Genomic DNA, 22,935 nt, shown 5'->3' with positions numbered 1-22,935 from the left:
CTGCAGGCCGAGTCCAAAGAGGTGGGCAACTACAACTCCCAGAGTGCACCTCAGCAAGAAACGTCCAATCAGTGACTGTGCATAAAGACCATCAAGGACATGTTGTTTGATATAAATGATGTGATTGTTTCTTCACACTTGACGTGGGGTCAGGACTCTCAGGCGAAGCAGAGCGCAGGTTACAGCCTCCATCAGCTTCAGGGGAACAAGGCCCACGGCACCGAGTGCTCCGGGGTCCTCTACAAGAAGAGTGAAGGGTGAGTGAGGTCCATGTCCCAGAAGCCCTCAGGAGAAGAACCTGGGCCTGGGAGTTAACTTCATGTGTCACTGCAGCAGTGTGTGCTCTTCATCGTGTGAACTGTCCTCCTCAGGCTGAGGAAGGTCTGGCAGAAGAGGAAGTGCTCGGTGCGCAACGGTTTCCTGACCATCTGCCACGGCACGGTGAGAACCAGGCCCTCTTCTCCTATTGGTCCTCGTGAATGACAAGCTCCGCCCCCGGCCTGCATGTCCTATCAGAAGTCTCTGTTTTCTTATTTCTTTCTTTTAGTTTCTTCTGTTCTGTCAAGATAGCGCGGGATAGCAGTACTACTACTGCTAGTACTACTACTGCCAATACTACTACTACTCCAGTTAGCCTGTTAGCATCCGGAAGTGGGCAGTCTTCATGTTTAACTGTAGCATTGAGCGCTAACCGTTGAACTTCCTGCTAAAAGCTAACCTCTAGCATCCTACTGACCAGAAGCTACACAGTAACTACGTGAGCACTTCCTGTCAGCCAGCCACCAGGGGGCGAGGCAGATGTTTGGTTCCACTTTTGGGAGCCATCACGTGCGACTGTAGAAGACGTGTATATCAGCATTTGACCTTTGACCTCTTGAGTGTTGAACCTAATGACAGAATTTGGCTGTGGCTGAGGGGGTGGAGCGGTTGTCCTCTAGCCAGAAGGTCCGATCCCAGTCTCCCCATCAGGCTGAAGTGTCCTTGGGCCAGACACTGCTCGTCATACAGAAAGTGCTGCAGTAGATGTTCTGTGTCTTCAGGACGAAGATCTACTTCATACAGACGTTCACTGTCTGTACTGTCTCCTGTTCTAACAAAGATCGTTCCAGAAAACTGACGGATATGTTGTTTTAATCTGTGGCCTCTCCTGGTTCTCCTCCCTGGTTCTCCTCCCTGGTTCTCCTCCCTGGTTCTCCTCCCTGGTTCTCCTCCCTGGTTCTCCTCCTTGGTTCTCCTCCCTGGTTCTCCTCCCTGGTTCTCCCTGGTTCTCCTCCCTGGTTCTCCTCCCTGGTTCTCCCTGGTTCTCCTCCCTGGTTCTCCTCCCTGGTTCTCCTCCTTGGTTCTCCTCCCTGGTTCTCCCTGGTTCTCCTCCCTGGTTCTCCTCCCTGGTTCTCCTCCCTGGTTCTCCCTGGTTCTCCTCCCTGGTTCTCCTCCCTGGTTCTCCTCCCGGGTTCTCCTCCTTGGTTCTCCTCCCTGGTTCTCCTCCCTGGTTCTCCTCCCGGGTTCTCCTCCTTGGTTCTCCTCCCTGGTTCTCCTCCCTGGTTCTCCTCCTTGGTTCTCCTCCCTGGTTCTCCCTGGTTCTCCTCCCTGGTTCTCCTCCTTGGTTCTCCTCCCTGGTTCTAATCCCTGGTCCTCGTCTCGCAGGCCAACAGACCTCCAGCCAAACTCAACCTGCTCACCTGCCAGGTGAAGATGAACCCTGAGGAGAAGAGAAGCTTCGACCTGTTCTCACGTACGCTGCAGACACCACACTCCTCACACCTTAAATATACAACACGTCTTTTTGTCTGAGTCCCGTCTCCCGTCCTTCCCCCCCCCCTCAGACGACAGAACCTATCACTTCCAGGCCGAGGACGACGCCGAGTGTCAGGTGTAAGTATCAGAGCAGTGAAGCTGCAGCTGTCTCTGCTGCAGAGTGTGAAGTTGTGTTGTTGTGTTGTTGTGCAGCTGGGTGTCGGTGCTGCAGAACAGCAAAGAGGAGGCGCTGACCCAGGCGTTCAAAGGAGACCAGGACGAAGGAGAGAACAACATCGTCCAGGAGCTGACCAAGGCCATCGTGGGGGAGGTGAAGAGGATGAGTGGCAACGACGGCTGCTGCGACTGTGGAGCCCCCGGTGGGTTGATACTACTACTGATAGTACTACTACTGCTAGTACTAATACTGCTTGTACTACTGCTGCGACTGTGGAGCCCCCGGTGGGTTGATACTACTACTGCTAGTACTACTACTGCTAGTACTAATACTGCTACTACTTCTACTGCTTGTACTACTGCTGCGACTGTGGAGCCCCCGGTGGGTTGATACTACTACTGATAGTACTACTACTGCTAATACTACTACTGCTACTACTTCTACTGCTTGTACTACTGCTGCGACTGTGGAGCCCCCGGTGGGTTGATACTACTACTGATAGTACTACTACTGCTAGTACTAATACTGCTACTACTTCTACTGCTTGTACTACTGCTGCGACTGTGGAGCCCCCGGTGGGTTGATACTACTACTGATAGTACTACTACTGCTAGTACTAATACTGCTACTACTTCTAGTGCTTGTACTACTGCTGCGACTGTGGAGCCCCCGGTGGGTTGATACTACTACTGATAGTACTACTACTGCTAGTACTAATACTGCTACTACTTATACTGCTTGTACTACTGCTGCGACTGTGGAGCCCCCGGTGGGTTGATACTACTACTGCTAGTACTACTACTGCTAATACTACTACTGCTACTACTTCTACTGCTTGTACTACTGCTGCGACTGTGGAGCCCCCGGTGGGTTGATACTACTACTGATAGTACTACTACTGCTAGTACTAATACTGCTACTACTTCTAGTGCTTGTACTACTGCTGCGACTGTGGAGCCCCCGGTGGGTTGATACTACTACTGATAGTACTACTACTGCTAATACTACTACTGCTACTACTTCTACTGCTTGTACTACTGCTGCGACTGTGGAGCCCCCGGTGGGTTGATACTACTACTGATAGTACTACTACTGCTAGTACTAATACTGCTACTACTTATACTGCTTGTACTACTGCTGCGACTGTGGAGCCCCCGGTGGGTTGATACTACTACTGCTAGTACTACTACTGCTAATACTACTACTGCTACTACTTCTACTGCTTGTACTACTGCTGCGACTGTGGAGCCCCCGGTGGGTTGATACTACTACTGATAGTACTACTACTGCTAGTACTAATACTGCTACTACTTCTAGTGCTTGTACTACTGCTGCGACTGTGGAGCCCCCGGTGGGTTGATACTACTACTGATAGTACTACTACTGCTAATACTACTACTGCTACTACTTCTACTGCTTGTACTACTGCTGCGACTGTGGAGCCCCCGGTGGGTTGATACTACTACTGCTAGTACTACTACTGCTAATACTACTACTTCTACTACTTCTACTGCTTGTACTACTGCTGCGACTGTGGAGCCCCCGGTGGGTTGATACTACTACTGATAGTACTACTACTGCTAATACTACTACTGCTACTACTTCTACTGCTTGTACTACTGCTGCGACTGTGGAGCCCCCGGTGGGTTGATACTACTACTGCTAGTACTACTACTGTTAATACTACTACTGCTACTACTTCTACTGCTTGTACTACTGCTGCGACTGTGGAGCCCCCGGTCTGTTGATACTACTACTGATAGTACTACTACTGCTAATACTACTACTACTTCTACTGCTTGTACTCCTGCTGCGACTGTGGAGCCCCCGGTGGGTTGATACTACTACTGCTAGTACTACTACTGCTAATACTACTACTTCTACTACTTCTACTGCTTGTACTACTGCTGCGACTGTGGAGCCCCCGGTGGGTTGATACTACTACTGATAGTACTACTACTGCTAATACTACTACTGCTACTACTTCTACTGCTTGTACTACTGCTGCGACTGTGGAGCCCCCGGTGGGTTGATACTACTACTGCTAGTACTACTACTGTTAATACTACTACTGCTACTACTTCTACTGCTTGTACTACTGCTGCGACTGTGGAGCCCCCGGTGGGTTGATACTACTACTGATAGTACTACTACTGCTAGTACTAATACTGCTACTACTTCTACTGCTTGTACTACTGCTGCGACTGTGGAGCCCCCGGTGGGTTGATACTACTACTGATAGTACTACTACTGCTAGTACTAATACTGCTACTACTTCTAGTGCTTGTACTACTGCTGCGACTGTGGAGCCCCCGGTGGGTTGATACTACTACTGATAGTACTACTACTGCTAGTACTAATACTGCTACTACTTATACTGCTTGTACTACTGCTGCGACTGTGGAGCCCCCGGTGGGTTGATACTACTACTGCTAGTACTACTACTGCTAATACTACTACTGCTACTACTTCTACTGCTTGTACTACTGCTGCGACTGTGGAGCCCCCGGTGGGTTGATACTACTACTGATAGTACTACTACTGCTAGTACTAATACTGCTACTACTTCTAGTGCTTGTACTACTGCTGCGACTGTGGAGCCCCCGGTGGGTTGATACTACTACTGATAGTACTACTACTGCTAATACTACTACTGCTACTACTTCTACTGCTTGTACTACTGCTGCGACTGTGGAGCCCCCGGTGGGTTGATACTACTACTGATAGTACTACTACTGCTAGTACTAATACTGCTACTACTTATACTGCTTGTACTACTGCTGCGACTGTGGAGCCCCCGGTGGGTTGATACTACTACTGCTAGTACTACTACTGCTAATACTACTACTGCTACTACTTCTACTGCTTGTACTACTGCTGCGACTGTGGAGCCCCCGGTGGGTTGATACTACTACTGATAGTACTACTACTGCTAGTACTAATACTGCTACTACTTCTAGTGCTTGTACTACTGCTGCGACTGTGGAGCCCCCGGTGGGTTGATACTACTACTGATAGTACTACTACTGCTAATACTACTACTGCTACTACTTCTACTGCTTGTACTACTGCTGCGACTGTGGAGCCCCCGGTGGGTTGATACTACTACTGCTAGTACTACTACTGCTAATACTACTACTTCTACTACTTCTACTGCTTGTACTACTGCTGCGACTGTGGAGCCCCCGGTGGGTTGATACTACTACTGATAGTACTACTACTGCTAATACTACTACTGCTACTACTTCTACTGCTTGTACTACTGCTGCGACTGTGGAGCCCCCGGTGGGTTGATACTACTACTGCTAGTACTACTACTGTTAATACTACTACTGCTACTACTTCTACTGCTTGTACTACTGCTGCGACTGTGGAGCCCCCGGTCTGTTGATACTACTACTGATAGTACTACTACTGCTAATACTACTACTACTTCTACTGCTTGTACTACTGCTGCGACTGTGGAGCCCCCGGTGGGTTGATACTACTACTGCTAGTACTACTACTGCTAATACTACTACTTCTACTACTTCTACTGCTTGTACTACTGCTGCGACTGTGGAGCCCCCGGTGGGTTGATACTACTACTGATAGTACTACTACTGCTAATACTACTACTGCTACTACTTCTACTGCTTGTACTACTGCTGCGACTGTGGAGCCCCCGGTGGGTTGATACTACTACTGCTAGTACTACTACTGTTAATACTACTACTGCTACTACTTCTACTGCTTGTACTACTGCTGCGACTGTGGAGCCCCCGGTCTGTTGATACTACTACTGATAGTACTACTACTGCTAATACTACTACTGCTACTACTTCTACTGCTTGTACTACTGCTGCGACTGTGGAGCCCCCGGTGGGTTGATACTACTACTGCTAGTACTATTACTGCTAGTACTACTACTGCTACTACTTCTACTGCTTGTACTACTGCTGCGACTGTGGAGCCCCCGGTGGGTTGATACTACTACTGCTAGTACTACTACTACTAATACTACTACTGCTACTACTTCTACTGCTTGTACTACTGCTGCGACTGTGGAGCCCCCGGTCTGTTGATACTACTACTGATAGTACTACTACTGCTAATACTTCTACTTCTACTACTTCTACTGCTTGTACTACTGCTGCGACTGTGGAGCCCCCGGTGGGTTGATACTACTACTGATAGTACTACTACTGCTAATACTACTACTGCTACTACTTCTACTGCTTGTACTACTGCTGCGACTGTGGAGCCCCCGGTGGGTTGATACTACTACTGCTAGTACTACTACTGTTAATACTACTACTGCTACTACTTCTACTGCTTGTACTACTGCTGCGACTGTGGAGCCCCCGGTCTGTTGATACTACTACTGATAGTACTACTACTGCTAATACTACTACTGCTACTACTTCTACTGCTTGTACTACTGCTGCGACTGTGGAGCCCCCGGTGGGTTGATACTACTACTGCTAGTACTATTACTGCTAGTACTACTACTGCTACTACTTCTACTGCTTGTACTACTGCTGCGACTGTGGAGCCCCCGGTGGGTTGATACTACTACTGCTAGTACTACTACTGCTAATACTACTACTGCTACTACTTCTACTGCTTGTACTACTGCTGCGACTGTGGAGCCCCCGGTCTGTTGATACTACTACTGCTAGTACTACTACTGCTAATACTACTACTGCTGCTACTTCTACTGCTTGTACTACTGCTGCGACTGTGGAGCCCCCGGTCTGTTGATACTACTACTGATAGTACTACTACTGTTAATACTACTACTGCTACTACTTCTACTGCTTGTACTACTGCTGCGACTGTGGAGCCCCCGGTCTGTTGATACTACTACTGATAGTACTACTACTGCTAATACTGCTACTGCTACTACTTCTACTGCTTGTACTACTGCTGCGACTGTGGAGCCCCCGGTGGGTTGATACTACTACTGATAGTACTACTACTGCTAGTACTAATACTGCTACTACTTCTAGTGCTTGTACTACTGCTGCGACTGTGGAGCCCCCGGTGGGTTGATACTACTACTGCTAGTACTACTACTGCTAATACTACTACTGCTACTACTTCTACTGCTTGTACTACTGCTGCGACTGTGGAGCCCCCGGTCTGTTGATACTACTACTGCTAGTACTATTACTGCTAGTACTATTACTGCTAGTACTAATACTGCTAGTATTATTACTGCTAGTACTACTACTGCTAGTACTACTGCTGCTACTACTGCTAGTACTACTGCTGCTTGTTTTGTGTGTCTGTAGTGGTTGTGTCAGTGGTTGTGTGTCTAACGCTGGTCTCTGGTGTGTCCCTCAGCTCCGACCTGGTTGTCCACTAACCTGGGGGTTGTGATCTGTATCGAGTGCTCAGGGATCCACAGGGAGATGGGAGTCCACTACTCCAGGATCCAGAGTCTGGACCTGGACGTCCTGGGAACCTCGGAGCTGCTGGTGAGCCCACTTCACTGTGTGTGTGTCTGTGTGTCTGTGTGTGTGATGAACCTATGATGTTGTGTTTTAGTTGGCGAAGAACGTGGGAAATGCCAGTTTCAATGAGATCCTGGAGGCGGACCTGTCGGAGCAGGGCGTCACCAAACCGGATCCGAGCAGCGACATGTGAGTGATCTAAAAGGTGGGGAATCAAACCCGGGTTAACAGGTGACACACTGACTCCGCCTCTCCCTGTGCTCGCCGGTCTCCAGGCAGACGAGGAAGGACTACATCACGGCCAAGTACACGGAGAAGCGCTTCGCCCGGCGGCTGTGTGCCGACGCCGAGTCCCGGCTGCAGGCTCTGTACGAGGCGGTCAGGAGCAGAGACATCCTGTCCCTGCTCCAGGTCTACGCTGAGGGGGTGGACCTGATGGACGCCATCCCGCAGCCCAACGAACACGTACGACTACAGTGACGGTATCGAACGGTTGACACGCGGTCACTGTGCTCCACCCTGAAGGTCTGTTTGTCCTTCGTAGGAACCTGGAGAGACGGTGCTCCATCTGGCGGTCCGGATGGTGGACAGGAACTCGCTCCACATCGTGGACTTCCTGGCTCAGAACAGGTGACTGCTGCACCACAGCCGGGCGGCGTCCTGGGACAACGTGGACCTTTACATTCATTTGATTTAGTTCAGATTCCATTCGTCCCTGCAGGGGTCAGTCTGGGGTCAGTCAGGGGTCAGTCTGGGGTCAGTCAGGGGTCAGTCAGGGGTCAGTCTGGGGTCAGTCAGGGGTCAGTCAGGGGTCAGTCAGGGGACAGTCTGGGGTCAGTCAGGGGTCAGTCAGGGGTCAGTCAGGGGACAGTCTGGGGTCAGTCAGGGGTCAGTCAGGGGTCAGTCTGGGGTCAGTCAGGGGTCAGTCTGGGGTCAGTCAGGGGTCAGTCTGGGGTCAGTCAGGGGTCAGTCTGGGGTCAGTCTGGGGTCAGTCAGGGGTCAGTCTGGGGTCAGTCAGGGGTCAGTCTGGGGTCAGTCAGGGGTCAGTCAGGGGTCAGTCAGGGGACAGTCTGGGGTCAGTCAGGGGTCAGTCAGGGGTCAGTCAGGGGACAGTCTGGGGTCAGTCAGGGGTCAGTCTGGGGTCAGTCAGGGGACAGTCTGGGGTCAGTCAGGGGTCAGTCTGGGGTCAGTCAGGGGTCAGTCAGGGGTCAGTCTGGGGTCAGTCAGGGGTCAGTCTGGGGTCAGTCTGGGGTCAGTCAGGGGTCAGTCTGGGGTCAGTCTGGGGTCAGTCAGGGGTCAGTCAGGGGTCAGTCAGGGGTCAGTCAGGGGTCAGTCTGGGGTCAGTCTGGGGTCAGTCTGGGGACACATGGTCACATGCACCAATCACAGCGTCATCGGAGCAGTGAAATTCTTACGTCATGGCAGACAAACATCTACGAGTAGAAGACTTTACAAAATGAAAAAGCTAAAACCCGATCACCTTCCACTGCGTAATAACTAAGTCCTACCATATGGATGTTACCATGGTCTCCATTCAAACATAAAGAGGACCACCCCCCCCCCCCAACTGACCACACACCCACGTCAGGCACCGTCCACAAACCAATCAGAGTCAAGTGTAGGTAGACTTCGCCCACGTAGGTGAAGAAGACCGGACGTCCGTTTGTCAGACTAAATTCTTTCGTCCCTAAACCACAAAGTGAAACCAGACCTAACGGACCGGAGCTCCCTCTGCTGGCGGGAGTCACATGGCTTCATGATGTCAGATGAAGTGACTTCCTGTCCCCGTGTCTTTCAGCGGGAACCTGGACAAGCAGACGTCCCGAGGAAGCACCGCGCTGCATTACTGCTGCCTGACGGACAACAGGGAGTGTCTCAAGCTGCTGCTGAGGGGACGAGCCTCCGGGTCCATCAGTAAGAAGACAACCTGTCCTACATAGAGTCTCTGTTTGCTCATCTCATGTCCCTCACGGGTCCAAGACGTCCTCAGTCATGTAGCTTCACTATCAGTAGCTTGAATCCGGTTTGTTTCTAAACTGTCCTCAATTCATCTCACAGCAAACGAAGCAGGAGAGACGCCGCTGGACATCTCCAGACGTCTCCGTCACACCGAGTGTGAAGAGCTGGTGAGAGGACAACAGTTGTGGTTGTTTTGTGTCTTTGTCGTTGTTTTGAAGCTTTTAGTCGTCGTGTCTCGTTGCCACACACCTCGGCTGAAGGACCTCCTCTCCACATGTCTGTCCTCAGCTGACTCAGGCTCAGACGGGAAAGTTTAACGTTCACGTTCATGTGGAGTACGAGTGGCGTCTCCAGAACGAGGACCTGGATGAGAGCGAGGACGAGATGGAGGACAAGGTGAGCTGGTTCTATCTGGTGAAGTCAGACCTGTGGAGATGTTCTGGTTGTGTAACCACCCCCCCCCTTTCTGCGCAGCCCATCCCGAACCGCCGCGAGGAGCGTCCGGTCAGCTGCTTCGTGCCCGGCCCCTCCCCCATGCAGCCCAACCTGGCGGCGCTGGCCAGGGACGCCGCCTGCGTGGTGCGGGACAAACATCGTCCTCCGGCTCCCAGCACCATCATCAGCAATGAGACGTACGGCACCATGATGGACCTCCTGCCGGCCGGGCCGACCCCCCCGCTCCCCCCCAGGTTCCCCCACAGAGGTCAGACGCCATTTTGAACAGAGTCTTTAATGTTGTTGAGTATGTTTGAACGATCGGTTGAAGATCGTGGATCAGCTGACCCCCCCCCCCCTGACAGTGGAGTTGTGTGTCTGCAGTGTCGGGTCCCGGTAAACCCACCGCGATGGAAACCGTCGGAAGACAAAGGTCGTCGTCCGACCCCCCGAACCCCCCCGCCCCTGAGAGGAACTCCTCCATGTACGGTGGGTGTAGCGCCGCCGGAGGCCTCGTGCCCCCCCACAGCCTCCTCTGTGGGGGGGCACTGTTTGTATCCTTGTGTTAGTTTGTTGTCTTGTGATTGTTTTTTGATTCAATGATTTTCTGGAAGTTAAATTTGACGCAAGATGTTTCCTGGTCTGACCACCCCCCCCCCTCACCCCTCCTCTCCCCCAGTGCTGCCAGCAGCTCCTCCCCCTCCTCCCCCACCTCCAGGAAACAGGAAGTCCAGTCTGTTTGGAATGAGGACCGCCTCAGCCAGGAACACCACCCTCCCTCCGCTGCCTGCTCCACCAGCGTCGGGCCTCCCGCCCCCCCCTCCAGTCCCATCACCACCCTCCATACCTCCACCCCCCCAGTACAAAGCTCCAGCTCTGACCCCTCCTGTCCCCAGCCACAAAACCAGCAAATCATCAGGACCCAGGTCTCCTGAATCCCACAGATCCCCCCCCGGGTACGTAGCGCTCCACACTGGTCACATGGTACGTCCCAGGGTTATTATCACTCAACTCGATATTGAACTGATTTCAGATCAGTGAAAGAGCCTCCACAAAGACCGCCTGTCAGGACCCGATCTGTGGGCAAACTAGGTACACACACACAAACACACACACACACACACACACACACAGGAACACATCAGCTTACGTCAGTTTTGTCTCTCTGTAGGTTCTCAGTCCAGATCTCCTCAGAGTCCGGCTCCTCCAACACCTCAGCCCAGAACCGCCTTCTCCGTAAGTCCTGGACCACGATAGCAGCAGCAACACTCGTCCCTCACCACAGTGACTCTGCACTGGTGTGTGTCGCACACTGCACTGGTGTGTGTCGCACACTGCACTGGTGTGTGTCGCACACTCTCCTTAAAGGGACGGACAAATCAACGTCTGGTTGGTTCAGTGGATCTCTAACTCACCCAGGACATCTCAATGTCTCCAGACTCATCCTGTCCCCAAAAAACCACATCACTCAGTCAGTGTGTGTCCTCAGAGTCAGTGTGTGTAAGAGTCAGTGTGTGTCCTCAGAGTCAGTGTGTGTCCTCAGTGTCAGTTTGTGTCCTCAGAGTCAGTGTGTGTCCTCAGAGTCAGTGTGTGTCCTCAGAGTCAGTGTGTGTCCTCAGAGTCAGTGTGTGTCCTCAGAGTCAGTGTGTGTCCTCAGAGTCAGTGTGTGTCCTCAGTGTCAGTTTTTGTGTGTCCTCATAGTCAGTGTGTGTCCTCAGAGTCAGTGTGAGGAACTGGAACCAACACACTCATCACTGGTTCTCAGGACCTCATGAGGAAGTCACTGGTTGCTGGTTTGATTCCTCAGTTTATCAGACTCATCATGGAAACGACTCGTCCACATGTCCAACACGAGACACTCACACTCTGGACTCAGGGTTAGAACGAGACCTGATCCGAGTCCATCCAGAACCAAGACGCTCAGTGTGAACTATGATCCTCTGTTTCATTCAGCAGTTTAATTGTTTAATTGTGTGTGTCTGTGTTGTGTAGAAGCAGAAGCTTCAGAGAGTGAAGGCCATCTACAACTGTTCAGCCGATCACCCAGACGAGCTGACGTTCAGTGAGGGGGAGGTGATCGTGGTGGAGGGGGAGGAGGACAGTGAGTGGTTGGTGAGTCAGCGCTGGGATCACTGTGTGTTTGTTTGTGTGATGTCCGATGTGTGTGGGTTTGTGTGATGTCCGATGTGTGTGTGTTTGTGTGATGTCCGATGTGTGTGTGTTTGTGTGATGTCCGATGTGTGTGTGTTTGTGTGATGTCCGATGTGTGTTTGACCTCCAGAGAATCTTCTGGTTTCAGATCGGTCACGTTGAAGGAGAGCCGAGCCGACGGGGAGCGTTTCCTGTCACCTTCGTGCACTTCATCGCAGAGTGACCACTTCCTGTTGGAGACACACCCTCTGATCGAACAGGAAGCTCCAGAGTTCAAACTCCCCCCCACAGTTAGAGCTCAGTGATGGACGGACGCATTGTTGTGGTTGTTTTTTTTTACAGCTCCCAGAACTTTTTTTTAATTCTCTAAAGTTTCTGAAGAATCTGTTTCACAAAATGCTGCGGAACAAAAAACTGAAGTGTTAAACTCATTCAAGTATTTATTCCATAGACGGTAAATAAAGATTGATCGCCCCCTGGTGGCTGGCTGCAGTGTCATCATAAGCTTACTCATGATTGGTCAAAAGCATGTATGGAACCTCAATGCACAGACCCATTGAGGAAGTGAAGATGTTTCTGTATTTAAAGACTTTGATTTATCTCAGTAGAAAGAAAACAGGAACATCTGATTCTGATAACCATAATATAATATATCACTCTCATGGAGATGTCCACTCTTCTTTGACAGCCTGTCTGAGTGTGTGTGTTTGTGTGTGTTTGTGTGTGTGTCTCTGTCTGTCTGTGTTTGTGGGTTTATGTCTCTGTGTTTGTGTGTTTATGTCTCTGTGTTTGTGTGTGTGTATTTGTCTGTGTGCGTTTGTGTGTGTGTGTGTCTGTGTGTGTTCCCCTCTTGCTGCTGTGTGGGTGCAGGTAGGAGGACTACCACTCCTCATATTAAGTCTTTTTGGTTGTGTTGTTGATATAATACATTTAGATTGTGTTTGCATTAAAACTGAAAGCAGGAAGTTTCCTGGTCCCCCCTGCTTCCACGACTAACAGAGAAACTCTATATGAGCTCGATTTCTATTAGAATTGATTTTATTCATCCTTTTTTAAACCGTGTCAATAAAAACTTTCCACTCTGTTTTCTTTTGTTTTCTGTTGCTCCTCTAAAAATAATATTTTCTTTGACCTGGAAACCAACTCTTCTTTTCTCTTGTTTCTTCCCCTCATCTTTCTCTTGTTCTCCTTCATCTCTTCTTCTCTCCGGGAGAAGATCAGGACTTTACAGATTTCTCAGAAGATAATTATTGGATCAAGATGAAAACAAGCGGACTGATATTTAAGAGTTGATCCAAATCAAAATGTAGTGAGTTTAAATGTGTTTTCATGAGGAGACGTGTGAGCTCTACTGAGTGGTGGGAAAAAAACGTTTTTATCCATAATAATAACATCTTCAATGTAAAGCGCCTTTCACAGGACCCGATGATAATAAAGAGAATTCAGTGTCTACACAAACTCAAGTGTTTTATTGATTTATTGATTTTCCGGCGGTAGGAACTTATTTCATCTCAGACCAGAGAGGAACCGGAGTTTTAAGAGGTGTGAGTACACGGGCAGATAAACAGCACGGACCGGAAGTGTTCAGTGCATCGCAGGCTCGCAGCGGGTGAAGTTGTGAAGTACTGACGGAGTATCGACGGAGTATTGACGGAACACTGACGGAGTACTGACGGAGCACTGACCGGTTTATTTGACTATTTAACGTCTTTGTTGAAAACATGGCGGCGAAACGTAAAAGTGACGTCAACGTTCCTGCGGAGGAAAGTGATCAACTGCTCATTCGGCCGCTGTAAGTTCATCTTCATCTTCATCTTCATCTGAGTTCATCTTCATCTTCATCAGAGTCTGAGTTTATCTTCATATATATATATATATATATATATATATAGATACATTGATTAATTGGTATATTGCTGTTATTACAGGAGTTTCCCAGTTTGGGATCAATAAATTAAATGTTTATTTGTATTTTAAAAACTTGTGGATTTAATCTGGACAGAAAATGTCTTTGTTTGTGTCCAGAGGAGCAGGACAGGAAGTGGGACGGTCCTGCATCATCGTGGAGTTCAAGGGACGAAAGATCATGGTAACGTTGTTATCACGTCATCTGCAGGTTAGTGTGCACGGCGGTGTGAGGGTGTTAACGTGTGTATGTCTGTGTGTGTGTGTCTCTGTGTGTGTGTGTGTGTGTGTGTGTGTGTGTGTGTGTGTCTGTGTGTGTGTGTGTGTGTGTGTGTGTGTGTGTCTGTGTGTGTGTGTGTGTGTGTGTGTGTGTCTGTGTGTCTGTGTGTGTCTGTCTGTGTTTGTGTGTGTTCTGCTGTAGTTGGACTGTGGGATCCATCCGGGCCTGGAGGGAATGGACGCTCTCCCGTACATAGACCTGATTGACCCGGCTGAGATCGACCTGCTGCTCATCAGCCAGTGAGTCGCCCAGTCTGATTCCCCCCCACAGACCTGATCTGTGATGGTTCCTTCCGTTCACATCCGCTTCCTGTTTCTCCAGCTTCCACCTGGATCACTGCGGCGCCCTCCCCTGGTTCCTGCAGAAGACCAGCTTCAAAGGACGAACCTTCATGACTCACGCCACGAAGGCCATCTACCGCTGGCTGCTGTCGGACTACGTCAAAGTCAGGTAGGACACACGCACACACACACACACACACACAAACACACACACAATGCAGCTGGCCCATCGGTTCCACCTGCACCAAGTGTCCATATCTGTGCCTTGTCGTGCCTCTGACTCCATTCACTCACTCGTATGAACTCCACGCTGCAGTAACATCTCGGCCGACGACATGCTCTACACTGAGACGGACCTGGAGGAGAGCATGGAGAAGATCGAGACCATCAACTTCCACGAGGTGAAGGAAGTGGCCGGCATCAAGTTCTGGTGCTACCACGCCGGACACGTCCTCGGAGCCGCCATGTTCATGATCGAGATCGCCGGCGTCAAGGTAACGTGTGCTGGTCGTCTGAGGAAGTTACACAACTCACACATGACATGATGACACTTGATCTGAGACTGTGTGTGTGTGTAGTTGTTGTACACAGGAGACTTCTCCCGTCAGGAGGACCGACACCTGATGGCAGCGGAGATCCCCAGCGTCAAACCAGACATCCTCATCACAGTGAGTGAAGCTGCACAATCCAGTCTGCACTGTTCAACACAGCAGGTAGAGACGTGTGTGTCTGTCTCTCAGGAGTCCACCTACGGGACACACATCCACGAGAAGCGTGAGGAGCGAGAGGCTCGATTCTGTAACACCATCCACGACATCGTGAACCGGGAGGGCCGCTGTCTGATCCCAGTCTTCGCACTGGGACGAGCTCAGGAGCTGCTGCTAATTCTGGGTGAGACGCATGTTCTTCTTCTCTGGTTTATCACAGGTGGAAGGAATCAGCTGGTAGGTGCGCTACCGCCACCTTCTGGCACCATTTATAATCATGAACGGAATTAAATTTTACACTGTACAAAAATACAAATTCAAATTACTGGAGTAAGTTCAACGTGCTCGTCAAACTGGTCGACTTGATGCTGCGTTAATTCAGGCTTGGCCACTAGAGGGCAGAAGTTCACCTCATGAGACTGAATGAGCCACAGAACCCAAACTAAGAACCTGACACATCTGAGTTCGTCCAAATAAACAACATCTTCTTTTTAAAATCGTGTGGTGTTCCTGCCGAACCAGACGAGTACTGGCAGAACCACCCAGAGCTCCACGACATCCCCATCTACTACGCCTCCTCTCTGGCCAGGAAGTGCATGGCCGTGTACCAGACCTACATCAACGCCATGAATGACAAGATCCGGAAGGCCATCAACATCAACAACCCCTTCGTGTTCAGACACATCAGCAACCTGAAGGTGAGTCTGCCGCTCGGCGTCCGGTCCCCGCTCACAGGTCCGTGGTGTCTCATGTCTCATGTCTTTCAGAGCATGGACCACTTCGATGACATCGGCCCCAGCGTGGTGATGGCGTCTCCGGGCATGATGCAGAGCGGCCTGTCCAGAGAGCTGTTTGAGAGCTGGTGCACTGACAAGAGGAACGGAGTCATCATCGCTGGATACTGTGTGGAGGGGACGCTCGCTAAGGTCGGTCCAACACCAGGCTCATGACCCGGTCTAAAGGTCTTCAGCTCAGAGCGGCTGGATGGAGTGAGTCTGATGTTCAGTGAGAAGCAGGAGAACATCTCCTCCTCCTCTCCCTGAGCGTCTGTTCTCTGCTGAGTGGGTTCCACCTCCTGAGAGAACAACTGACTGAGAGGCACAGACACAACCAGCTGAAGAGTGAAGCCACAGGGCACATGTTTCTGACTGTGTGTGTTTGTGTATCTGACTGTGTGTGTTGGTGTTGTGTTGCAGCACATCATGACGGAGCCCGAGGAGATCGCCACCATGTCGGGTCAGAAGCTTCCTCTGAAGATGTCCGTGGACTACATCTCCTTCTCCGCTCACACCGACTACCAGCAGACCAGCGAGTTCATCCGAGCGCTCAAACCGCCGCACGTGGTGACCGCTTGACCCCAGCGCACGTCTCTTAAAGCACGTGGACATGGTGACCTGTTAGACCTTGTCCCTCGGTGTGACCGGGCTAACCAGGTGGTGTTCTCTCTCAGATCCTGGTGCACGGCGAGCAGAACGAGATGGCTCGCCTGAAGGCGGCGCTGATCCGCGAGTACGAGGACAACGACGAGGTCCACATCGAGGTCCACAACCCGAGGAACACCGAGGCCGTCACGCTGAACTTCAGAGGAGAGAAGCTGGCCAAGGTTCCATGAATCCTGAAACCCTGTGTTCCTCCTGTGTGTCTGTCACCTGCTAACTCCCAGCATGCTCTGCTGCAGGTGATGGGCTCTCTGGCAGACAGGAAGTGCGCTCAGGGTCAGAGGGTCTCTGGGATTCTGGTGAAGAGACACTTCAACTACCACATCCTGACGCCCTCCGACCTCTCAAGTGAGTCCTGTTCCCACGTCACATGACGTCCTCCCTCACAGGTCATGTGACCTCGACAGGAAGTCGATGGTCTCCTCTGCAGTTGGTTGCTTAGAAACAGACACTCCTCTGAAGGAGGAGCAGTGAAGGTGACGAGTCACTGACAGGAAGTGCTACTGACAGGGAGTGCTACTGACGGGAAGTGTTACTGACGGGAAGTGTTACTGACAGGGAGTGTTACTAACAGGGAGTGTTAGTGACAGGGAGTGTTAGTGACAGGAAGTGCTACTGACAGGAAGTGTTAGTGACAGGGAGTGCTACTGACGGGAAGTGTTACTGACAGGAAGTGCTACTGACAGGAAGTGCTACTGACGGGAAGTGTTACTGACAGGGAGTGTTACTGACGGGAAGTGTTACTGACGGGAAGTGTTACTGACGGGAAGTGTTACTGACGGGAAGTGTTACTGACGGGAAGTGTTACTGACAGGGAGTGTTACTAACAGGGAGTGTTAGTGACAGGGAGTGTTAGTGACAGGAAGTGCTACTGACAGGAAGTGTTAGTGACAGGGAGTGCTACTGACGGGAAGTGTTACTGACAGGAAGTGCTACTGACAGGAAGTGCTACTGACGGGAAGTGCTACTGACAGGGAGTGTTACTGACAGGGAGTGTTAGTGACAGGGAGTGTTACTGACAGGGAGTGTTAGTGACAGGAAGTGCTACTGACAGGAAGTGTTAGTGACAGGGAGTGCTACTGACGGGGAGTGTTACTGACAGGAAGTGTTAGTGACAGGGAGTGCTACTGACGGGAAGTGCTACTGACAGGAAGTGCTACTGACAGGGAGTGCTACTGACGGGAAGTGTTACTGACAGGGTGTGTTACTGACGGGAAGTGTTACTGACGGGAAGTGTTACTGACAGGGAGTGTTAGTGACAGGGAGTGTTACTGACAGGGAGTGTTAGTGACAGGAAGTGCTACTGACAGGAAGTGTTAGTGACAGGGAGTGCTACTGACGGGAAGTGCTACTGACAGGAAGTGCTACTGACAGGAAGTGCTACTGACAGGAAGTGCTACTGACGGGAAGTGTTACTGACAGGGAGTGTTACTGATGGGAAGTGCTACTGACAGGGAGTGTTACTGACGGGAAGTGCTACTGACGGGAAGTGTTACTGACAGGGAGTGTTACTGACAGGGAGTGTTACTGACAGGGAGTGTTACTGACAGGGAGTGTTAGTGACAGGAAGTGCTACTGACAGGGAGTGCTACTGACAGGGAGTGTTACTGACAGGAAGTGTTACTGACAGGAAGTGTTAGTGACGGGAAGTGCTAGTGACGGGAAGTGCTAGTGACGGGAAGTGCTAGTGACGGGAAGTGTTACTGACGGGAAGTGTTACTGACGGGAAGTGTTACTGACGGGAAGGGTTAGGGTTACTGCCGGGAAGTGCTACTGATGGGAAGTGCTACTGACGGGAAGTGTTACTGACGGGAAGTGTTACTGACGGGAAGTGTTACTGACGGGAAGTGTTAGTGACAGGAAGTGTTAGTGACAGGAAGTGTTAGTGACAGGAAGTGTTAGTGACAGGAAGTGTTACTGACAGGGAGTGTTACTGACGGGAAGTGCTACTGACGGGGAGTGTTACTGACGGGGAGTGTTACTGACGGGGAGTGCTACTGACGGGGAGTGCTAGTGACGGGAAGTGCTAGTGACGGGAAGTGTTACTGACGGGGAGTGTTACTGACGGGGAGTGTTACTGACGGGGAGTGTTACTGACGGGGAGTGTTACTGACGGGGAGTGCTACTGACGGGAAATGTTACTGACGGGGAGTGCTACTGACGGGAAATGTTACTGACGGGGAGTGCTACTGACGGGAAGTGTTACTGACGGGGAGTGTTACTGACGGGGAGTGTTACTGACGGGGAGTGTTACTGACGGGAAGTGTTACTGACGGGGAGTGTTACTGACGGGGAGTGCTACTGACGGGAAGTGCTAGTGACGGGAAGTGCTAGTGACGGGGAGTGCTACTGACGGGGAGTGTTACTGACGGGGAGTGTTACTGACGGGGAGTGTTACTGACGGGGAGTGCTACTGACGGGGAGTGCTACTGACGGGGAGTGCTACTGACGGGGAGTGTTACTGACGGGGAGTGCTACTGACGGGGAGTGCTACTGACGGGGAGTGCTAGTGACGGGAAGTGCTACTGACGGGAAGTGCTACTGACGGGGAGTGTTACTGACGGGGAGTGTTACTGACGGGGAGTGCTACTGACGGGGAGTGCTACTGACGGGGAGTGCTACTGACGGGGAGTGCTAGTGACGGGAAGTGCTACTGACGGGAAGTGCTACTGACGGGGAGTGTTACTGACGGGGAGTGTTACTGACGGGGAGTGCTACTGACGGGGAGTGCTACTGACGGGAAATGTTACTGACGGGGAGTGCTACTGACGGGAAATGTTACTGACGGGGAGTGCTACTGACGGGAAGTGTTACTGACGGGAAGTGCTACTGACGGGAAGTGCTACTGACGGGAAGTGCTACTGACGGGGAGTGCTAGTGACGGGGAGTGCTAGTGACGGGAAGTGTTACTGACGGGGAGTGTTACTGACGGGAAGTGCTACTGACGGGAAGTGTTACTGACGGGGAGTGTTACTGACGGGGAGTGTTACTGACGGGGTGTGTTACTGACGGGGAGTGTTACTGACGGGGAGTGTTACTGACGGGGAGTGTTACTGACGGGAAGTGCTACTGACGGGAAGTGTTACTGACGGGAAGTGTTACTGACGGGGAGTGTTACTGACGGGGAGTGTTACTGACGGGGAGTGTTACTGACGGGGAGTGTTACTGACGGGGAGTGTAACTGACGGGAAGTGCTACTGACGGGAAGTGTTACTGACGGGGAGTGTTACTGACGGGGAGTGCTACTGACGGGAAATGTTACTGACGGGGAGTGCTACTGACGGGAAATGCTACTGACGGGGAGTGCTACTGACGGGAAATGTTACTGACGGGGAGTGCTACTGACGGGAAGTGTTACTGACGGGGAGTGCTACTGACGGGAAATGTTACTGACGGGGAGTGCTACTGACAGGAAATGTTACTGACGGGGAGTGCTACTGACGGGAAATGTTACTGACGGGGAGTGCTACTGACGGGGAGTGTTACTGACGGGAAGTGTTACTGACGGGAAGTGTTACTGACGGGGAGTGTAACTGACGGGGAGTGTTACTGACGGGGAGTGTAACTGACAGGAAGTGCTACTGACGGGGAGTGTTACTGACGGGAAGTGCTACTGACGGGAAGTGTTACTGACGGGAAGTGCTACTGACGGGAAGTGTTACTGACGGGAAGTGCTACTGACGGGAAGTGCTACTGACGGGAAGTGCTACTGACGGGGAGTGTTACTGACGGGGAGTGTTACTGACGGGGAGTGTAACTGACAGGAAGTGCTACTGACGGGAAGTGCTACTGACGGGAAGTGTTACTGACGGGAAGTGTTACTGACGGGAAGTGTTACTGACGGGAAGTGCTACTGACGGGAAGTGCTACTGACGGGAAGTGCTACTGACGGGAAGTGCTACTGACGGGAAGTGCTACTGACGGGGAGTGTTACTGACGGGGAGTGTAACTGACAGGAAGTGCTACTGACGGGAAGTGTTACTGACGGGGAGTGTTACTGACGGGGAGTGTTACTTACCCTTTGTGTTCACCGCTGCTAGTCGAGTCATGTGACTGATGAGAACCAATCAGGAAGGGAACGTGGGCCTCATCTGTTCAGACTAAGGCCCACAGCGATGACGTTGCGGTGTGGGCGGAGTCTGTGTAGACGGCTGTAGAAAGTGTGTGTGTGATTATCAGAGTTGATGATTCCCTCTGAAGGAGATGACCTGTGATTGGTTGGTTTCTGCAGACTACACAGACCTGTGTATGAGCACAGTGACTCAGACTCAGGCCGTCCCCTACACTGGACCCATCTCGCTGCTGGTCAGTCAGCTCCGGAGCCTCGCAGGTCAGTGACATCACATCAGTGACATCACATCTGTGACATCACATCTGAACACAGCTGCTCATGGTCCCTGTCTAACCTGTGTGCTGTTCAACCTCAGGAGACGTCGAGCAGGTGGAGGGAGCAGAGAAGATCACCGTCCGCATCTTCAAGAGCATCACTCTGGTTCATGAGGCCGGGATGGTGACACTGGAGGTCACACACACACACACACACACACACACACACACACACACACACACACACACACACACACACACACAGCGCCACCAAGGAGCCATGCACAGCTCCTCTATGTCCACTTAGTGTTAACTGTGAGGGCAGCAGGCCTCCATCTGATTGGACAAATACACGGACATCAGTGTGAATGTTTGGAACATGAAACAGCATTTATTCCATTGAAACGTCTGTCACGCATGTTGACATCGAGCTAACGGATTTCATGCAGCGCTGCTTCACTCGACATCAACACTTGATTCATTCATCTTTGAGTTCAGAGGTTTAACGTGAGTGTCTCCGTCTCAGTGGATCGCCAACCCGCTGAACGACATGTACGCTGACGCCGTCACCACCGTGATCCTGGAGGTCCAGTCCAACCCCAACGCTCAGAAATGTCAGTAAACCTTTTCTGCTGTGTCATGTGTTTGTTGCTGTGTCATGTGTTTGTTGCTGTGTCATGTTTGTTGCTGTGTTGACGAGCAGACACCAGGCTAACGGTTTGTTTCAGTTCCTGAAGGTCGGAGGGAAACGTTCCACGTGGACGTGTTCACCGAGCGACTGGAGCTGATGCTGCAGTGAGTACTGACGCTTGTTTTACCCTGTGGGGCGCGCCAGTCGGGCGGGGTTATAGAAGCTCCTCTTCTAACAAACTGTTCATTTGAAACGTTTTTGAATATTTCTGACAAAGCTGCAGAAGCAACTAATATCGATTTAAAAATAATTATATAATCCATTTTTTTCAAAGGCGAGATGCTGATTTTCACAATGTGTTTGTGTGTGTGTCTGTGTGTGTGTTTGTGTTCTAGCGACATGTTCGGAGACGACTGCGTGAATTTCAAAGACGGTCAGAACCTGAGCGTGACGGTGGACGGCGTCACGGCAATCATCGACCCAGAAACCCGGGTGAGCTCATCACTTCCTCACTGAAGCTAGCGCCCCTAGAGGCTGAGATCTTCATTACACACCAGATAGATTAAAATGTCGCGTTGCCATAATTCAAACGCTCAGATATATAAATAGGAAATCCTGAATAATGGTTGGCTGTGATTTCTTAATTAATGAGATAAATTTGTTGTAATATTTGTTTGCCTTTGTTATAATTCATCTATTATAGTTTGATTTTCATTTCCTTTAAATCTATTTATTTAAATCTGTTAGTGTTTAAATTGTTTCTGTTTTGTAAGTTTCGAACTAATTAATCTGTACACATGTTTTATTCTGAATTTTATTTTGTACGTTTCATCTAAAACTCCAAACTGTGAGCAAGGTGTTGATCCTGATTGTGCGTGTGCTGACCTCTGACCTCTGACCTCTGACCTCAGTCCGTAGCCTGCACAGAGGACGAGTCCCTCAGGGAGATGGTGGAGGTCGCGATCCATCGACTCTACGACGCCCTCAGTCCGACCGTATGACGAGCACGCCCACTCTGTGATGTCACAAGCACTGGACCAATCACAGGGAGCCGCCGATGATGAGGGGGGTTTGTGTAACGACAGTGATATGAGTTCAATGCAACTTGATGTCAAATTATCTGAACATAAACACAAATGTCTTCATATCAGCTGATGTGAAACAGATCCTGAATCGTTTTGATGAAGTTTCTCCTTTTGAAAGTTTCTGATTATTTCTGTAATGTTTCTTTAAATAAAAACACTGTTTTGATACTTTATGAATATGTGTTCTCATTTAATAAAGTAAAGACTTTATATTTTTACTAACTCTAACACAAAATAACGAGAGAACTGTTTTGATAATTTATCTTTTGGATTTTTATGAGTAACTCATTATTTTAACAAGAAATACTTTTATACAATATCTCGGTATTTCACATTTGTTTAGCACGATTATTTTGAGTCTTATTAAAACTATAAGGTGATCTTTG

At 50.5% G+C, this 22,935-nt stretch overlaps 2 protein-coding genes across 2 annotated transcripts in view; both read left to right on the top strand.

The window, feature by feature from the left end:
- The window catches only part of asap2b (ArfGAP with SH3 domain, ankyrin repeat and PH domain 2b), a 20,355-nt gene extending 7,002 nt beyond the window's left edge, over positions 1–13,353 (top strand). Inside the window, exons 9-28 of the mRNA XM_062410967.1 lie at positions 1–21; positions 154–257; positions 372–441; positions 1,645–1,732; positions 1,824–1,872; positions 1,948–2,114; positions 7,241–7,374; positions 7,445–7,539; positions 7,626–7,815; positions 7,895–7,980; positions 9,149–9,264; positions 9,409–9,476; positions 9,598–9,705; positions 9,784–10,012; positions 10,129–10,233; positions 10,424–10,700; positions 10,778–10,836; positions 10,916–10,980; positions 11,737–11,856; positions 12,044–13,353. The exon at positions 1–21 is cut by the window's left edge and continues 66 nt beyond it. Coding sequence (XP_062266951.1) covers positions 1–21; positions 154–257; positions 372–441; positions 1,645–1,732; positions 1,824–1,872; positions 1,948–2,114; positions 7,241–7,374; positions 7,445–7,539; positions 7,626–7,815; positions 7,895–7,980; positions 9,149–9,264; positions 9,409–9,476; positions 9,598–9,705; positions 9,784–10,012; positions 10,129–10,233; positions 10,424–10,700; positions 10,778–10,836; positions 10,916–10,980; positions 11,737–11,856; positions 12,044–12,118 — 2,226 coding nt within the window. The 3' untranslated portion in view covers positions 12,119–13,353. The remainder of the gene's footprint in view (positions 22–153; positions 258–371; positions 442–1,644; positions 1,733–1,823; positions 1,873–1,947; positions 2,115–7,240; positions 7,375–7,444; positions 7,540–7,625; positions 7,816–7,894; positions 7,981–9,148; positions 9,265–9,408; positions 9,477–9,597; positions 9,706–9,783; positions 10,013–10,128; positions 10,234–10,423; positions 10,701–10,777; positions 10,837–10,915; positions 10,981–11,736; positions 11,857–12,043) is intronic.
- Positions 13,354–13,473: 120 nt separating this feature from the next.
- On the top strand, positions 13,474–22,722 carry cpsf3 (cleavage and polyadenylation specific factor 3). Its single transcript, XM_062410976.1, has 18 exons — positions 13,474–13,687; positions 13,921–13,984; positions 14,222–14,319; positions 14,402–14,530; positions 14,678–14,855; positions 14,940–15,029; positions 15,102–15,252; positions 15,591–15,766; positions 15,836–15,994; positions 16,265–16,411; positions 16,519–16,671; positions 16,747–16,855; positions 20,739–20,837; positions 20,935–21,029; positions 21,360–21,447; positions 21,562–21,628; positions 21,860–21,956; positions 22,376–22,722. Exons 1-18 carry the CDS (start codon positions 13,617–13,619, stop codon positions 22,463–22,465), a joined length of 2,061 nt encoding a protein of 686 aa, XP_062266960.1. The 5' UTR covers positions 13,474–13,616; the 3' UTR covers positions 22,466–22,722.
- The last annotated feature ends 213 nt before the right edge of the window (positions 22,723–22,935 follow it).

Source organism: Platichthys flesus, chromosome 18 (genome assembly GCF_949316205.1).
Source record: "Platichthys flesus chromosome 18, fPlaFle2.1, whole genome shotgun sequence".
In the NCBI taxonomy this organism is placed as follows: Eukaryota; Metazoa; Chordata; class Actinopteri; order Pleuronectiformes; family Pleuronectidae; genus Platichthys; species Platichthys flesus.
This window is presented reverse-complemented; position numbering and strand designations above follow the sequence as displayed.